Source organism: Phacochoerus africanus, chromosome X, assembly GCF_016906955.1.
Source record: "Phacochoerus africanus isolate WHEZ1 chromosome X, ROS_Pafr_v1, whole genome shotgun sequence".
Taxonomy (NCBI): Eukaryota; Metazoa; Chordata; class Mammalia; order Artiodactyla; family Suidae; genus Phacochoerus; species Phacochoerus africanus.
In genome coordinates this window covers 91,780,850-91,800,682 of record NC_062560.1, presented here as the reverse complement: position 1 = coordinate 91,800,682, position 19,833 = coordinate 91,780,850, and the positions used below count along the sequence as shown (strand labels likewise).

The following is a 19,833-nucleotide window of genomic DNA, read 5'->3' as shown; positions in this document are numbered from 1 at the left end:
CAAAAAGCCTCAGATTTCCAAGTCCTTCCTTATCACCTAATAATTGCCATTTGGTCTTCGTGTCTCCTATTTTGTTTCCATTTCCTGGCCCTTACCAAACCTCATGAAACCCTTCCATTAGGTCCTCTGGGACACGTTGTACAACATCCTTTATCTCATAAGCCTCTGTGAATAGTCTCTGCAACTTACTGGTGTAACTGCAATCTGGATCTCCCTTGATGACACTGATTCCCCTATAGTCTTCTAAATTTATGCCTGTTTTTTTTTCTCCCAATCCCCTTGTACCACTGGGCTTGCCCTTTTCCTTCCAGCTTTTAAAAATAAATCTCATGAATTCACACTATACCAGCAATTACCCTCCTCGTGGCAACCAACTACCAATTTCCTGGATCAGGACCTCCCATCCCAATTTCTCTAAGAATAGTTCTTTGTGCTCTACTGATAATTTCAAACATTAACTGCTGTCTTAAATATTGGTGATCTAAATATCCACTTAAATAATTGGTGATTTAAACATCCACTTAAATAACCTTTCCAACATCCCAGCCTCACTGCCTCATCTCTTTCAAGCTTTTGCACAAATATTTCCTTCTCAGTGAGGTCTTCCCTGATCACACTATTTAAAATTGTAGGCACTAACTACCCAAGAAATCCATATCACTTCTTCTTGCTCTTTTCCTCTTCATGGCATTAATCACCTCCCAATCTACAATAAAAGTTATGCGTGTATTTTTCATTTATCTCTTCCACTAAAAGTATGCTCTGCAATTGAGTGACTATTGTTGCCATCTCCTAAGATGAGGAAGATCAATAAGAAAGAGCTTTGGGGGAGTTCCCTTTGTGGCTCAGTGGTAATGAACCCCCCTAGTATCCATGAGGATGTGGGTTTGAGCCCTGGCCTCATTCAGTGGGTTAAGATCTGGCATTGCCGTGAGCTGTGGTATAGGTCACAGACATGGCTTGGATCCTGTGTTGCTGGGGCTGTGACATAGGCTGGCAGCTATAGTTCTGATTTGACCCCTAGCCTGGGAACTTTAATATGCTGTGAGTGGGGCCCTAAAAAGACAAAAAAAAAAAAAAAAAGGAAAAAGGTTTGGGGACTACAAGAATCCTGTTTTGGACATTGTGTAGGTTTGAGTTGTATATTAAACAAGTGGGAGATGTTAAGTAAGTGATTGGTTATATGAATCCAAAGATCATGTAAGAAGTCAAGATTAGAGAGATAAATAGTATTTATCTCAAGACAGATGGAAAGAGAATAGAGAAAAAACATATAGTTTTTTTTAAAGAGTCCTAGAGAACTTTAGGCAGGAAGAAAAGAGCCAGTGATCTAGGACCAAAGGAGATGAGGAATGCCCAGTGATTTTGGAGGAAAATCAGGAGAGAGTGAGGTCATTAAAGTAAAGAGAAAAAAATGTTTCAAGAAGGAAGGAGTTAATTAACAGGGTGGAATATTGCTGGGTGGTTATATTATGTCTTCAGTCTCCCTTTTTCTAATTTTATCCAGGACAACTCTTCATTTCAGGATTGTCTCTCTTATTACAGGTTTTAGAGCATCTGTGGCCCCTGAGTACTAAATGTCAATAACATCCTGTAACCAAAAATGTCTCCATCCACTTCTAGAAGTCCCCTAAGGGCCCATACCATGACTATTTATTTTTTTTCTTTTCTTTTTTTAGGGCCACACCTGTGGCATATGGAGGTTCCCAGGCTAGGTGTTGAATTGGAGCTGTAGCTGCTGGCCTACATCACAGCCACAGCAATGCCAGATCCGAGCCACATCTGCAACCTACACCACAGCTCATGGCAACGCTGGATACTTAACCCACCGAGCAGGGCCAGGGATTGAACCTGTGTCCTCATGGACACTAGCCAGATTTGTTTCCCCTGAGCCACAATGGGAACTCCTATGACTACTTCTTTATGGTCTATTTATTAAGCCTAGTAACACACAGTAGGCACTCAATAAATATTACATGAGTAAATGAATGGACCTTTGACATCAACTGAAAAGCATTCTTAAGTATTTCCTATTCTGGAGTTCCCACTGTGGCTCAGTGGGTTAAGAACCCAAGATAGTCTCTGTGAAGATGCAGGTTCCATCTCTGGCCTCACTCAGTGGGTTGAGGATCCAGCGTTGCCATAAGCTCTGGTGTAGGTCACAGACGTGGCTTGGATCTGGCATTGCTGTGGCTGTGGCTGTGGCTGGCAGCTGTAGCTCCTATTTGACCCCTAGCCTGGAAACTTCCATATGCCACAGGTGCAGCTGTAAAAAGAAGGAAAGATAAAAGTCTTTCCTATCCTAAAAAAAAAAAAAAAAATCCAGCATCGTCCTCAACAACTGTCTCCTCTCTCTCCTCCCTTTCACTGCCAAACTTCCTCAACGAACAATCTATATTGTCTGCCCTCCTTTCCTCACTTCCTATCCACGTCTCAACTTTCTTCAATCCAGTGTTGGCCCCTACCATGCCTGGGAAGCGCTGTCTTTCAAAAGTCACCAACGACTTCTTAATTGATGAATCTAAAAGTTCCTTCTGCATCCCAGTCCTGCTTTACTTCTCTACGATAGTAGAGATTGTTATGGTTTTCCCTATCTCTGAATATCCTTCTTAGTTCCTCTTCCTTTACCCATCCCTCAAATATTTGTATTTTCTATGGTCAATCTGTGAATCTGCTTGCATGGATTCAGAAGTTTCTGCCAGTTCTGGTTCAAGGATTCTGGACCATGTAATTAAAATATTTGAGGAAACCTCCTCATAACGACATCATCAAAATGTGAAATTACTGATTTTATTACCAAGTAATATGTATAAGACATCTTTCACTCTCATTTGATCCTCGACCTTAAACCCATCTCAAACTCCCTCTCTCCCTCTCCTGTGTCTCTCTTTCTCGATCTCTATCTATCTATGTATTTCTATCTCTCTCATTATGGGGGACTTTTATTTTCAACTCTACTAATTTTGGCATTATTTAAAATTTTAAATATATATATGACTTCCATCATCAGAAATATATTAAGTCTGTACAATTAGATTCGCTTTTAAGGGAGTATTCATTCCCCTACCATCATTATGGAAAAATATTATGATATTAACTATAAATGTACATATATTACTGAGGGAACTATTAGAAATTTAATTGAAGGTTTACTGTGCTGCCTGGAGCTGATAATAAGGAATTGTATTATAGCTCAAATATCTTTCTTCCTGCCACACAGTATGATATATAACCAATCAAGTAAGGTTAGCATAATCAGAAAGCCTACCAAAAAAAAAAAAAAAAAGGTGTTCATCCTCCAGAATTTTAAATGGAAAAGAGAACCCATTCCATTATCAAGCAGCCCAATCTATTTATTCATAAGAGGTAAATGAATATGACTGTGTTAACCTTAAGGGAGAAATCAGGATTTGAGAAGCACACCATTCAAGAAGCAAGCGAATTCTCAGAGGATGTGCAGACACTTTGCTCAGAATGATTGATAACCCTTTCTGAGATGAATACGTGTGATAAACATGTGACTCCTGGTTGTGTCTGCCAGATGGTGACTGACTCCTATCCTATCCCCGACTCTCACCTCATTCTCAGTGAGATCCAGAGATGGAATAAGGCTCATATCCCAGTGAGGAGGTGACAGTGAAAAATAAAAATCAGCTTAATGGCTTGTTTTTAAAGTCACATCAGAATTCCCCTTATCAATATAGATCCCTTAGAGTAGGAGCACCAAAATAGTATGTATCCATTACAGCTCAAAAAGAGTATCAAGCTATCTGCAGGCTTGTCCCTGCTCCGAGAACAAATGATGGGTCATTTGGCAGAATATCAATAAACCTAAATCCCATTCATTTTGGGATTTTTAGAGATAGTGCTGTTAAGCACCCATGGATGAAAATGGAAATCCACTGACCTACTTCCCTATTGCACCTATCGTCGTTCCTGCCACAAATAGTCCAATGGGAAAGCCAGGTTATATCCTTATGTATCTTTGATACCTAAAACTCCTTTTTCTACACCCTCTAACTGGCACCCAAGAGGTCAGATACTCAGTCATCCCTGTTTCTCAGGGGTAGGCCAGTTCCCATCTTCCCACCTTGTTTCTGTGACAGATTTTTGGCTTTCTCATCATTGTTGTTTGTAGCCTTAAAGCCATGCCACAATTCCAACCTCATTTCATTGACCCGATTTCTCATGGTTTTCAGTACCTAGCCTGGAACTGGAGTGAGAATTTACTCTTCTCTAATTGTTGAGCCCATTCCAAAGGCCACTTATTCTGTTCCCAGTTAGTCCCATTTCCGCACGTTTCCTAGTATCCCCCTCAACACCTCCCCCTCTTCAAACATACACATACTACCTAAAAACAGTTCTACTTAATTCCAAGCCTGGTATAAAGCCAGCACTCTGTGGTAGTATACTCTAACCTCTGCAGAGAGCAAATACCAACTCTGAAAGTCAACATCTCCAGTCTCTGTCTTTGAATTCCATTGAGATTTGTATTTCTAATAGCCTGCTCTACACATCCAACAAGATTTTCTACAGGCATTTGAAACTCAGTATCACCCAAAATATTTTTCTCATAGAATTTTGTCTTCCTTCTTTTGCATTCCATACCTGATCCCCACAGCACAAACAAAACCACCCTTTGTTTACTCTCATTTCAAAAGTAATAGATAGTAATTGTAAAAAATATAGAAAATTCAGATGAGCAAAAATAAATAAAAACCATCTCTAAGATTACCATCAGATATAAATTACCGTACCTTCCCATATCTCAACTAATGCCATCACCACTCATCTGGTCACCCAAGCTTGAAGTCTGACTCTTGTTTCTCCTTTATATCGCATTTGACCACTTTCTAAATCCTATCAACACTACAGTTGATCCCTGAACAACACTGTGTTTGAACTGTGTGGTTCCACGATGTGTATCCTTTTCAATAAATACATACTATAGTACTCTACATCCACAGTTGGTTGAATACATGGATGTGGAACCACAAATGTGGAGGGCGAACTGTATGGTTAGAAGCGGATTTTTGACTGTGTGGGGGATGGGTGCCCCAACCCTAGGATTGTTCAAGGGTCAACTGTACCTCCAAAATATTCACTGAAGTCATTCTTTCCTCTCTGTCCCCACTTTCATAGGCCAGGCTCTCACTTCTCTCAGCTGAACTACTGCAATTGTCTATCGACTGGTTTTCCATTACTAGTCTCCCAAACTCACACTCATCTCTAACCATAATCTCCACCAACTTCTCCACCACTAGAGTTGTGAAATACACAACTACTCATTTAATTCATCTGCTTTGTAATGTTTAGGAACTCTAATGCTGACAAACTAAAGTCCAAATTTCATGTTGTTTTAGTTTGCTTGGGCTACCATAACAAAATACTATAGACATGCCAGTATGATTAGCTTTTGGTGAGGGCTCTCTTTTTGACTTGTAGATGGTTGCCTGTGCTCACATAACAGGGAGAGAAAGCAAACAGAGCAAGCTCTCTGGTGTCTCTTTGTATAAGGGCACTAATATTATCATGAGGGCCCCACCTATGTGACCTCATCTAAACCTGCCTGGCATATAGTAAACACTATGTAAATTGTTTGCTGTAATTATATCATGTTAAGTAAAAACAATCAAGATAAAAACTTTTATTTATGGACTGTAAGTGCAAGGAAATGGCTCCACTATGGCACTCTGGCAACTTTGCACTAGTCACATAGGTCACGTAGGCAATGCTCAACTGCAGTCTGCCCCCAGTCTTGGCAGAACATCCTGAGATCCTCCTAGAACACAGGAAGATAGGTATTCTTGTGAGGAGCTGCCTCAAGGCTGTTTCTTATCTGTCTTTCTACCTTGTGGGAGGCTCTCTATCTTGCAGGATGCTGCCATGAGGTTCTAGTAAGGCATAGGGCTGTCCAGCTCCCTTCCCCTGGATATATATGCAGGCTATAAAACAGCTTAGCTGCAGTCTAGAGCTGGCTCTTCAGCAAGAGTGTCCCATTACTCATGTCACCTGTCATCTGGCCCCTTTAGTTCAATGTTGTCCTGTGGGGCAAAGGGGCATGAGGAGCTGACACTGTGCTGATCTTGCTTATGCTATCTATGTAAGTAATAAACTATATCCTTTTGGGCTCATTGTGTCCTAGTTGGATGGATCTATGAAAGTCTGTGCTGCTGCTTATGGACTGCTTGATCTCTTAACAAGAAGCATCTGGAGAGAAGGAGAACTTTATATTTATTTTGTTGAACACTGTATATCAAGTATCTGGCCTCTAGTAAATGCTCAATAAGTATGTGTTGAATTTTAAAATTATGGGAAACAATGATAAGTGTGTATTCAAGGATATGTATCAAATCTATTATAGCAGAAGTCTTGTGGGGGTTAGAGAGTATAGAAGATAAAATATAAAATAAAATATAAAATTAAGACAGAGGCATTCACTCGTGGGCTTTAAAGAAAAACATATGCATGTCACCTAGGAGGAAAAAGCCCTCTAGATTCTCTTGTATTCACATAAGAGACTTTGTAAGTTTGACCTTGTTTGCTCAACCTTATATTTGGCCTTTGTAAGCTTGACCTTATATTTGTAATATAAGGAGGAAAGTCTAAATCAACATCTTTCAAACTATGTCCCGAAGAGCACCAGTTTTTCTCCTAGGAGCTGTTTCATGGCTGATAGTACCCTTTTAACCAAGGCAGTAGTATTTTATGCATTTTAAATGTTGGGCTTTCTCCTAGAATTTTGTCTGAAGAAAGGGGTTAGCAGCTAAAAACAAAACAAGCCTACAAGCCACTGGCCTAGTTCTAGCTCTAAAATTAAGGTACAGCATGATGATAATAGTTAATAGTATTGCATTGAATACTGAGAAATTCCTAAGAGAGTAGATTGCAGATGCTATCACCACACACACACACACACACACACACGCAAATGGTATGTGAGATGATGCGTTAATTAGTTTGAATGTATTAGTCAGATCGTGTAATGTGTATCAAATCAACATATTGTACACTTTAAATATATAGAATTTTTATTTAAAGAATAAAATGTGAAAATATAGATTGAGGCAAAGGAAGTTTGATAGCTATGAGCCCAGCAGGCGTAATTTGGATGATGGAGCTCTTCGGGTTGGAGTTAGAAGGAAAGAAGGGCAGGTTTGCTGAAGACATACATATTCCTAACTCAGAGTTTTATTTTGGACAAACACTTTGATTTAAGACTCGTAAATCTTGCTCTCTTATTTGGAGTCTGGGGAGGGTGAAGGAAAGGGTGGCCCTTATAAATTTTTAACCCCCAAATCAATCCTTGTATTTAGACAGATTGTTTGTGTTCCTATTACCTTCCTCAGCTTAACCGGAGGGCTTCTTCTTAAAGTCTCTGGGTCAGACTGTTATATAGAGATCAAGTCCAGCCCCCAAATAACATATTTAACCAATTCTAAGGTGCAATCTTCCTTGCATTTTAATGTTTCCGATACTGGGATGAATCACACAATCGGTGTGTTTTTTTAATGGGGTCATATTCCTAATTTTCCTTTGTTACTAAATAAATGGCACATTTACAATTTGGTGATGTCTTAGAGTTGAGAAAATGCCATATTATTAACAGGAATAATAAGCTTATAAATTTGTGCAAGAAATATTCAAGATGAGGTCAATAACCTCTTTAGTTGGAGTCTTCCCAGCGGGGTTAAGCAATGACAGTGGATGTCATCATTAATATGCCTACAGGATAACATTCCAGCTACACATCTATTTTTTTTTTCCTTTTTTGAGAGACAGCTTACCAGTACACCACTGTCTGCAATTACTCTTTATTCTTGTTACACTCAATACTTACTCAAATAGACCATACTATTTCATGCCTGAATACCTTTCCATGTGCTCCTAACTGTGCTTGGAGTGCCTTTCTCAGAATGTTGTCCACTGGAGAAATCCTATCCACCCGGTGTTGATCCCTTTCTGCTTTATGTCACCACCCACCTGGTTTAAGCCTCTAAACACATACCTGCTGTACTGAACCGCAATGATTTGTTAGGTGTCCATCTCTTAACTATAAATTTCTTGAGGGTAATTGACTGTTTCTTATTTGTCTCTATATTCCTAGTGCTTAGGGCAGTGCCTGGTATGTAAAGGTGTGCACTGAATATTTAAAGATTGAATGTATGAAGAAAAAGAAAAAACATAACGCTATGCATATGAAGTGCCACAGCACCAACAAATATTTCATTCGTTGCTAGCATTCAAAGGTGTCCATGTCTTACCCAAACCTTCTGAACTCCTGATACACTTAAAAATTGTCAAAACTGAGTTTAATTGTTAATAATAAAATGAGTTCGTTCATGTTAGTTTTGTCTTTCCAATCAACTCTAAGTTCATTAGAGGGAGGGATCAAGTCTTTTTCTGCACATACCTGTTGAGTTTTAGATAAATTGTCTCCTCCTACTCTGAGGTGTGATTTAGTTTCCAAGATTCTTCATCCAGCATGCCTTAATATTAATATGCTAGTAGCAAGTTGCATGAGAAAAATGGAAAGGCTCGTAACAGTTTTATTTATTTAGGGCCTAGAATTTCTTTAGAGTAATCCGCAATACCAACATCAAAACCATAATTTTACAGTCATTTAAAATTTGAATATTACTGGTAAAACCCTGGGAGCTAATTACTTCGAGATCACTTGAAACCTTAACTCGTTAAGAGTTTGAAAAATCTCCTGAGGTCCTTAAAGACACTATTCCCATTATGTTACTTGATCTGATTGGCTGTCTTAAATTTTTCTAATAAGAGAAAACCTGAAGCTTATGCAAAAGAGAAACCCATTTATCATTTGCTTAAGGAAAAATATTAAGCATCTCCTATGGGCACCTCAGTACTCTATATTATAAAGTATTATAAGAAAGGGAGGGGAAAATACAGATGCATAGCCCCTGATCTCAAAAAATGAATTCCTAGTGCTGAACGCTAGAATTACTAGTGTATATTGCCAAAATGAGTTGCATTTCACACACTTGGTCAGGCCCAGACTTTTCAATAAGATCCTTATGAAACTCACACAAGCAAAAGTGAAGTAGTCTCATAGTGTTGGTGTCACTATTGCTGTTATACAGAAACAGTGGCTTGGCAAAGGATGCTCTCCAGCATACTGTAGTGTCATTCAGATAAGGGAGCCAAGTAACGTTTTAGATGTCTTTTTAGACTATTGAGCCAGTAGTTTAGATCCCCCCCCAAAAAAACTTTGGGGGGGTCTTTCTAGGACCACACCCGCAGCATTTGGAGCTTCCCAGGCTATGGGTCCAATTGGAGCCGTAGCCACCAGCCTACACCACAGCTCATGGCAATACCAGATCCTTAACCCAGTGAGAGAGGCCAGGGATCGAACCCGTGTCCTCACGGATGCTAGTTGGGTTCGTTAACCACTGAGCCACGATGGGAACTCCTAGATCCAAAATTTAAGGGGGAAAAAAATCTCCTTTAAGTCCCCGAATGTGAGCTGAGTCATTAAAAGAAATACAGATATAAGAGATAAGACATATTCAGGGAAGCAAATATTTCATTTTGATTGACTGTCAACTCATCAGAAAGTAATAACCAGTCAGATGGCATGTATGGGACAGAACTGAGATGAAAGAAAATTCAGTCCAAACAGATTGGGCTGGCTTTTTTTCTCTTTTTTCTTTTTCTGGCCAGGGATTGAACCTGAGCCACAGCAGTGACAACATCGAATCCTTAACTGCTAGGCCACTACAGAACTCCCCTGATTGGACAGTTTTATTAGGATTAGAAGTAGTGTGTTATGTAATATGATTCTAGTAGGTTTATTTGTACATCTTATCCATATGTGTATATTTAGTTTATTTTGTACATTTACCAATTTTTTAAAATTTCCCCAATTCATTATTTTTTTTCCTACTGTACAGCATGGTGACCCAGTTACACATACATGTATACATTCTTTTTTCTCACATTATCTTGCTCCATCATAAGTGACTAGACATAGTTCCCAGTGCTACACAGCAGGATCTCATTGCTAATCCATTCCAAAGGCAATAGTCCGCATCTATTAACCCCAAGCTCCCAATCCATCCCACTCCCTCCCCCTCCCCCTTGGCAACCACAAGTCTATTCTCCAAGTCCGTGCATTTACCAATTTTATTTTATTTTTTTTATTTTTTTTGTCTTTTTGTTGTTGTTGTTGTTATTGTTGTTGTTGTTGCTATTTCTTGGGCCGATCCCGCGGCATATGGAAGTTCCCAGGCTAGGGGTTGAATCGGAGCTGTAGCCACCGGCCTACGCCAGAGCCACAGCAAGGCGGGATCCGAGCCGCGTCTGCGACCTACACCACAGCTCACAGCAACGCCGGATCCCCAACCCACTGAGCAAGGGCAGGGACCGAACCCGCAACCTCATGGCTCCTAGTCGGATTCGTTAACCACTGCGCCACGACGGGAACTCAGCATTTACCAATTTTAAACTCTCTATTCTATTATCCCTTTAGTACCTCAAACATAGCAACCATTATTTTTAAAGTTTACAGCCTTGTCTATGGTATTATGTATATAACTTTCAATTTAACTCTAATGGTCATGTGGAAAATGGGGAGGGGGGAGAGGCTTACCACTAGATCCTTACAACATGCTGTTGAAGGATCCTTTCTGGTCAATCCCAGGAACATATCTTCTGTTCCCACATGCTGTTTGAATACAATTTCGTATCTGGAAAAAAAAAAATCAGCGATATAGAGACTCAAATGAAAGAGCAATTTCCTTTCACAGAGCAGAAAAACAGAAACTTGTGAGGACATGCTATTACAAAAAAAGGACCAAATAAAGTGCTTGCAGTTTTTTCAGGCATGGAGCAGAACCTAAAGGAATTGAAGTCTAGAAATTCCGTCAAAAATACCTAAGACCGTAAAGCAGGATTTATGTTGTATATACTTTTTTTTTACCCTGAAAATAAAGCTTAACTGTTTTGGAGCTATACAAACAAAAGAGTGAGGAAACTTCTAATAAGTTTCTAATAAAAGTAGAAGAAAAAAGGAAAGTCCTTTCCTGAGAAACACTGGCTCAGAAGAATAGTGGGGCCATAGCCCAGGGATAGAATGGTTTATAGGAAACCCTAGTCATAATGAACCCTATCTTTTTAGATGGAATGAAGTAGGCAAACATTTATAAATGATCTTTTCTGTTTAATTCTATTCTAATGAAGCAGCAGTAACTCTCTAGATAGGAAGACTAGAGGACTTGCATTGAACTTCTGACCACTTGTAAATAGGAATGCCCAAGGAAGAAAAAGGTATTTCTCAGAGTTGGAACAAGACTAGCTGTGAGTAGCTATTTGAGATGGGACACTTTTTCCTTAATAGACTATAACAGTTACCAGGTATTTACAAAGGTGAAGCCAGGTTAAAACAAAACAAAGATATCGATCTATATGCCCATGACTCCCACATGGATTTGCTCTAGCTGCTGCCCTTCTCATCTCCAGATGCAATTTTCCAACTGCCTACTATATATATTTGCCTGGATGTCCCAAGGCACCTCATTGTCCTCATGCCTAAAACTGGACTCACTGCTTCTCCAACACATTCCAAATCACAGTTAATGGCTTTACTGTTCACCCAGTCACCCAAGCTATCATCTTTTTTTTTTTTAATCTTTTATTTTTTCCCATGGCCTGTAGAAGTTCTCGGGCCAGGGATTGAGCCCTGGCCACAGCACTGACAGCACCGGATCCTTAACCCACTGAGCCACCAGGGAACTCCCCTCAGCAACATCTTTGACTCTTTTCTCTCATTCATTATATCTAATCAAATATCAAATCTTCCTTCAAATATCTTTCGAATAAAGACCTCAGATTTCTCTCCCAGGCCAGTGACTTAGCTTGGGCCCTTATTATTTTTTATTTGGTCACCTGTGAGTCTTCTTTTGTGATCTGTCTACTCACATTTTCTTCTTTACCAATTGGGATATTTTGAAATGTATTTGCATAAGATAGAAAATAAAGATGAAAAAAATCTTATAAAGCAATTTTCTTCATATCCTGACTGGAGTTCTTGCTCATCTAAAGCTTTCGAGGATATTCTTTATACAGAACATCAAACATCAGGATGAAAAGTAAAAATTTACTCAAATTTGGAACGAGCCACATATGGATTTTGATGTTCATTAAACTATATGTCAAATGAATGACTTAATTCTTACCTTTTATAGGGATGTGTGGGCAGTATACAAACATACTCTGAGATTTACTGTCTTTATCCTTAAGATGTAGACAGAAATGTTTTAAAATCCCCTTTGATTTCTTTTTTAATGAAGTTTATGGGGTTTTTTTCTTTACATTGCTTATTTGATAGCTGGATGCTTTTTTCCAGTTAATTGTCTGCAGTCTTCTACTGCTTCTGTTTTCAGAACTGATGTAGAAGATAGGAGCATCGGATTTTTTTTAAAAAACATTGGACACAGTTTTATAGTCAGAATTAGAAAAATTCTCAGATCACTTGCCTTAAAAGTATTCAAGAAATTATAAAGTAATTACAATTTAATAAATATTGCCTTTGTATTTCAAGCTATTCTAAATATTCAATCAAGATTTTATTTTAAAGTACTTATATTTAAAGCTTATTGTATTTAATCATTAATTTCAATTATGTATGTAAACATACTTTAATCCTTAAAAGTATGAGTGATTTCACTTATTAGTGTGAAAGGCTTTTTATGATAATTCTAAATGTCATATTTATAATTCCTATTGAAAAGGCTACAATGCAAGCCTTTAATCCTGCTTAAAAAATATACTAAACATAATCCTAAAATAACTAGAAAATAAGTCCAGGTAACAATCGATAATTGGAGGGAGAACATAGCCTTTTACCAAAATTGTGGAACACCGAGTAATTAAAAGCAGGTCTTTGACACATAAACACGGCATGATAATTTAGTTCGTATGAATGCTTGTAATTTAATGGGCTGGTATTACCCACTGTTACTTCCACATTATACAACTAAATGACATTAAATACAAATTTTTAATGGAAAGGACTGTATTTTTCATTTTTTGTTAGATAATAAGATGTTACAGAAAGGAAAGTGTTATGTTTCATTATTTGTTTCTGCTCTAGGAGGAAAAAAACACATCAATTACACATGCCTTCTCTGTGTCACCGTAGTTTTATCTTTTATGTGGTAGAAGTACTTTATGCATCTTGTCAAAAATAGAATGGTATCAGATGACACATCTAACTTACACCCCTAAACACGTCCTGGCTTCACTTGACTTACTCTGGTGTTTCTCTATCATCCCACGTATCATGGTGCTCTGCTCCCTCTGGAACCTCCTCTGGATTCCAGATGTCCTTGGTATTTTCATCACCTGTTTGAGGGATGACTGTGAAGAAAGGGAAGATAAAGCTGAAGCTCTTGCCCTTAAAATTGCTCCTGTTCTTCTCACTCAGTTTGGGATCACTGAAGTGAAACATTTTCTTTTTTCTTAAATTTATTGAAATACAGTTGCTTTACAATGTTGTACTAATTTCTGATACGTAGCAACGTGACTCAGTTATACATACATATATATTCTTTTTTAAATATTCTTTTCCATTATGGTTTATCACAAAATATTGAATATAGTTCCCTGCGCTATATTGTAGGACCTTGTTGTTTATCCGTTCTATATATAATAGTTTGCATCTACTACCACCAAACTACCAATCCATCCCTCTTCCACCCCGCCCCATTGGCAACCACAAGTTGATTCTCTGTGTCTGTGAGTCTGTTTCTGAAACATTTTCTATTTGTAATCACTAGCTTGTTTTTTGGTCAAAGGAAGCTAAATTAGTAACAACCGACTTAATTGTTTTAATCAACACACAGCCAATACATTTAAGAATTATAACAATAATTGTAGAAAATTTGGAAAAGACATATCAGCAAAAAGAAGAAAATAAAATAATCTACAATCCAACCACCCAAAAATAATCAATGATAGCATTCTGGTGTATATCTTTCCAGTCTCTCTCTGGGTATGTGTATGTATATATATATATATATGTGTGTGTGTGTGTGTCTCATATGTGTATATACACATGTGAAATATATAATTTAGTACATAAAATAACATATTGTATATAAAATACATATTGTATATAACATATATGCAAAGACATACATTTTTTCAGACACAAATAGGCTCATGTGTAAAATATTTTTATATAAAAGAAGAAATCGAATATGCAATTAATATGATTTGGGTAGAAATGTCTTATCTCACATTGTGTTTTACAATATAAAAGCCCTTCAATAACTTTCCACCCAAGCCTGACATAATTCTTAATAAATATTATCAGTTAAAGAAACAGAAAACAGTAGAGACAACGATCATTTTTAATCCAGTATTTTCTTCATGTAGACACAAGCTGTAAAGAAAATCTCTCTCACTTGTCCTTCATGTCAAACGGAGCATGTGCCTGGGTTTCTACATGTCATTTTTAAATGTTTAAAAGTAAATAGGCATGCAAAATCCCAGCTTGCATTTGTTCCAACTACTGGGGCAGCAAATGGAGACCCACATTAGATGCAGAGCATTATTTTGAGTCCTTTCAAGCATTCCCAGAAATGCACCTGATTGTCAGGTTTTCAGTTCTGCCAGTTCTTTTGAAATGATCTGCTTCTATCTAGCATGGGCTTTGTAAAGCCTAATTACAGATTTATATGTAACGTTTTACATATGACTCATTGTTCTCAGAATTTAGAGATTATTAGACCTACATTATCAGAAATACGGGCAGCACAGAAATACATCCAAATTTGAACTAGTCTTCCATGGAGTGAATATCTCTTGATAAGGCAAATAGACTCTTGAGTATGTAGAATAATAATAACTGAAATTTTAAAATCGTCCACTTAGACCTCATTTTAGCCATTATTCTAAACATTTTTTCCAGATAAAATCTTTTACAATTACCTAAATTGATGAAGGTACTTCACTTTCTTTCCCTGTCCGCCCTCTGGTAACTGTGATCATGACCGACAGAATTAGAACTTTCTGTATTTTAAAGATGTACAAAAAAAAAAAAGATGTACAGAATGTTCAACTCTGTAGAAATGTATAGGCCAAAATGCTGGGAAAACATCCGCAAATATTTATTCTAGTTTTTTTGGGCCCATGAATTTAAAAGTCACTCCATAGGCTTTAATTTATAAACCTTTTAAGGTAAGAAAAAATCGTATAGTTATTTGTTTTATTGTGTTCTCCAAAAGACTATTAGCTCAGTGGAGGTAGAGATCCGTGTTATTTTTATCTCTATTGTAGTCTCAGAGATGATCGTACTACCTGATACATAATAGGGTCTCAATAAATATTTATTGAATGAATTAACAAATGAATTTTATGAAATTGCCAAAATATAGCAGGGTAGCAGGTAAAGAAACGTCTCGGTAACTAGATCTTCAATAATAAAGTTATCTAACCACGTGTGACTTTCTTGGTTTTCCATCTCAGGAAATATGCCCCAAAATGTGAAAAATTAAAGGCAAATTAATTTCTCTTACTAGAAAAATGGCTTACCTGCAACACTAGAGTAAAAACAGTATCCATATATGTATATAGCTGTTCGTTGTTCTCACAATTATTTGAGTTCACCTTTGATAAGTGCTAGTGTTAGTATTACTCTCCCTGTAATTTTGCTCCCAAAGAAAAGATTATTCTGATTCTATTGAGCTATATGCTTTATTAAATAACTTACATTTAAGCTCTTCTCTTTTTGGTGGTCCAATATTCCCAGGACCCATGGCTCCAATCGCGGATGAACTGTTTGACTGGAGGAGAAGGAAAAAAGTCCAACGTTCTGTAATTACTACTTGTATAACTTATATGACCAGTAATACTTTAAATTTGATAAGCTTCCCATCTACAATTTCATTGAGCCTCCCAGGCTAATTATCCATTGTTGTTATACAACCGAGAGACAGATGTCAAGTATTATTTTGAATGTGTTTTCCTCATCCTTTCAAAAAGTATTTCCTTTCATAGACCCTAAGGCAGAAGTGATATTTGATCAAACTAAATCTCCAGTTCCTGCCCAGCGAATCATGTATTTCTGGGGATAGGAGACTGGGCCATATTCATCCCTTTGAAGGTTAGAACCAAGCGTTAGTATAACAGCACCGACTCCTTTGGGTTTTGACAGTTGTCTGGTCATAGTTAGATGTGGGACAGAAGCAAGGAAAGTTTTATAGAGAGAAAAACAAACCACTAAATAGAATCTAGATATTTAGACATTAAACAACTCATTCAAAAGTCTTGATAATAGCTTTTACTCTTTCTACTGTGGATACGAAACACTTCTTCATTCCCATCACCTCATGACACTGAACTAGTGGATTTAAACAGAAATCCCAATTTAATAGTGTCAAATACATGCTGAACCACTTCCATTTTCATGCAAGTTCAGGTTTATTTTGCCGTCTTCTGCACAAGTGTACACCATACCACAGCACTGCCCCTAGCTCAGCAGTAGAAGAACAGTGTTCTTATTTCAACTAAGTATAACACACAGTATACCATCAGTATAGCGGTAACAACCTCATTGGTCCCTGTCAGATGTTCCAGGAGTTCTGTGACATTTCAAGAAAATCCCAGTGTTTTTACTAATTGTTCTTGCTGATGTCGGATTCTTCAACCCCAATTCACTTCATTGCTGGCAAAAATCAAAAATTCTTATCTCCTTGGATTCTGGGAAACTAGCACCTCTAACTCTTCCTTTCCCAGGTCCCTGTCCTTATCTCCCAAGACTTCAGACAGGTACAAAAGGTATAATATCCTGTTTGGGCAAGAGGAATAGTGTCTTTCCTTGAAAGCTGGTGGAAAAGCTCACCTATATCTTTATAATGCTGAATTATCCCAACAGCTATAAATTAGAAATTAATCGATAACATCTCAATGGTTTCTGAGATAGTAACCATTCCTTTCCAAAAGGTGCTTCAAAACTGCTATGTCTGCAGTTAACGTGTTAAAGGCATTTTTATGTGAAAATCCCAAGACAATATTCTGTACGTTTTTTTCTTTTAAATCACTGAAGCCATATATACATATACATGTATATGTATATATATATGTGTGTGTGTGTGTATGTATATATATACACATATACACACACACATTTTTTTTTTTTTTTTTTTAGCCATGCACAGCATGAGGGAGTTCCCAGGCCAGGGATGGAACCCATGCCACAGCAATGATAATGCCAAGTCCTTAACCACCAGGCCACCAGAGAATTCTACAGGGCTTCTACAGGGCTTTTCTTAAGTTATTAGTCACCAGATACTAATAATACTTATAGCCAATCATGGCAAAGCATTTCTTGGAATACAAGGGCTTCTTGTTTTATTGAGTGCTTCCTTCCACAGCAAATTAAAATCCGTAGAAATAAAAACTTGAAAATTCCTGACAAAAATTGGTATACTCTCCATGGACAGTGATGATTAGATCAATATATCAGAACAGAGGGGGAGTCTCAGTTTATTAATATAATGAAAATAAATGATTAAAAATAAAAATTTCAAGTGAAAAAATGGATCTGGATAATAAAAACATTAAAAACCATCTGGCCATTGTTTCTATAAGAATATAATTTCAGCCTCTACCGTGAATCCACATTCAATTGTCTGAACAATTTGTCATTGTAATTCATGCCACTTTGCAATATGTAAGAGAGTTAGAATATTCTTTGTTGCATTGTCTGTGAAGGGTGATGAACCTTATTTCCCAAGGTCTTAAGATCCCCTTGTGAGTTTAAAAAACAATAGACATACTCTCTTCTCATACTGTAAATAAACCAATGCGTATGCAACAGTCCTAAATGCTGTTTTCAGTGAGAGTATTTTCAAAAACACATCACTCTTATAATTCTACCGTTCCCAAGATTACAACGTGTTAAAAAATGAAAAGCTGTTTCTCTCCTTGAAAATTTAATAGTTCATTAGAAACATTAATTATTCTCCCACTGTTCTGATACTTCAATTCTATATCCTCTAATGATATCTGTACTGCGGTGTCTGAATGACCAATTATCTCAAAATTGCTTATAATCCAGATATACAGAATCATACATTATTATAGTAATTTTCCTCTATAAATTGTACAATTTGGTAAAATTATTCTAGTCTCTCTATTCTCATAAGCACTCATCTTTCCCCTGGAAACACCTCTAGATGCAAATAAACATCTCCATACATAAATGCCAAAGAACCAGGCTTTGTAACCAGGGTAAATTCTTATCTCTGATGAATCTGTTCCATTTACAAGTTCCACTTCGCTTTATTCAACATCACCATTTCTCAAATACTTTATATATTTTGTCTATATGACATAACTTTACATTTCCCAGGATGTGTGGTTCTATTTCAGCTAGGGTAGCAAAAATGAGTTTGCCTTCTCCACTTCATTGATATACTGCTCTTCACTTTCTCTCTGGGTCCTATTTGTTGTATATATTCCATGCTATTACGAATGATCTGGTTTTTCTTTGTTTGGCCTCTACTTATAATTTTTTCCTGACTAGAACTTCGTGGGTCCTAATCCTGGCTCCAAGCCAACGCTGTCCCCCACCTCTACACATTTTATTTCCATTGCCTGACTTATTTGATTCTGCCTTGTTCCACCTAACTTCTTCCTAGAGGGTGGCAGCTCAATCCAATGTCAATCTGAACCACTGAATAAACTGCTTATTTAGATTATAATACTTGTTTTTCCACACTATGGCAAAAACAAATTTGAGGAGGAGAAAATTGATATGTATGTTCATGAGAGATGGTTGTTCACGGTAAACTGGTCATAATAACAAAGCACATTAAAATACAGCAAATTGCTATATTCTGCTAGAGTATGAGATTTCTGCCCCCAATTTTGTTTGCCTTCACATAGGCAGTCTGATAGCCAAGGTTTGCTAATATCTAAGGGGAAGGAGAATGGAGAGCAGGAGGTTACATGAAAGTATTTTGATTATTCTGGGAATACTGGCCGTGAACGTGAAATGGCCAAAGGTCAATTCACGGAACTCTCCTACCCAAAATGAAGCCCATCTTGCCGCTGCAAGCTTCCCTGAGGTTCCCTGTCCTGACCCCAAATGCTATTCAACTAATTAGATTCCGCAGCTCTATCTGAGCATGTAGCCGGAAGCCAATTTTAATAGGCTGAAGCTAGTTTATCCCATTATTTGGCTCAAAATATTTTCTGTTCTGCCTTCATGTGTAGACAAATAAAAAAAATATTAAGGGTTTGGGGGGCCTAATTAATACTAATTAAAATTATTTGTTTTATAAGAATATTGTCTAGGCTTAAAAATCCTAGCTACCACTCTTTGTAATGGTTGTCAAGCATTCTTTGGCCATAAATATAAATGACAAACATTTTGAAATGTGGCTATTGCTACCATAGTTACAGAACTATTTTCCTATTCAGTGTTCAGGTAGTTTAGAAAAAAATGTAATTATGTTTGCTAGAAATGTACTAGAGGTTATACTCTCATGCATAATCAGCCCTGCAACCTCCTGTGAATGTATTAGATGACACAGCCCTGCTCCCACAGCAAGGTTGGAACAAGTTGTTCAGATACAGTTTCACGACTTAGCGTGATCAGAACTAATTCATCTATAAGTATAAGACCACCTGTCCGAACTCAAAGTCATCCTCCTCAGGATAAAGTAATTTAGAGAGAGCCTGCAGAGCCGAAACCGAAGAAATGGTCTCAATTTCCATATTTTCGGATTCCATATTTTCGGTTTCCATGTTTTCAGCTTCTGCATTTTCAGAGTCCATATTTTCAGATTCCATAGTCTG

At 37.4% G+C, this 19,833-nt stretch overlaps 1 protein-coding gene across 1 annotated transcript in view; it reads right to left on the bottom strand.

Moving 5' to 3' along the window:
• The window catches only part of DNAAF6 (dynein axonemal assembly factor 6), a 37,465-nt gene that overhangs the window by 10,123 nt on the left and 7,509 nt on the right, over positions 1-19,833 (bottom strand). The window contains exons 2-5 of the mRNA XM_047765195.1: positions 19,663-19,830; positions 15,740-15,812; positions 13,278-13,383; positions 10,616-10,712 (exon numbers count right to left, since the gene is read on the bottom strand). Coding sequence (XP_047621151.1) covers positions 10,616-10,712; positions 13,278-13,383; positions 15,740-15,812; positions 19,663-19,827 — 441 coding nt within the window. The 5' untranslated portion in view covers positions 19,828-19,830. The remainder of the gene's footprint in view (positions 1-10,615; positions 10,713-13,277; positions 13,384-15,739; positions 15,813-19,662; positions 19,831-19,833) is intronic.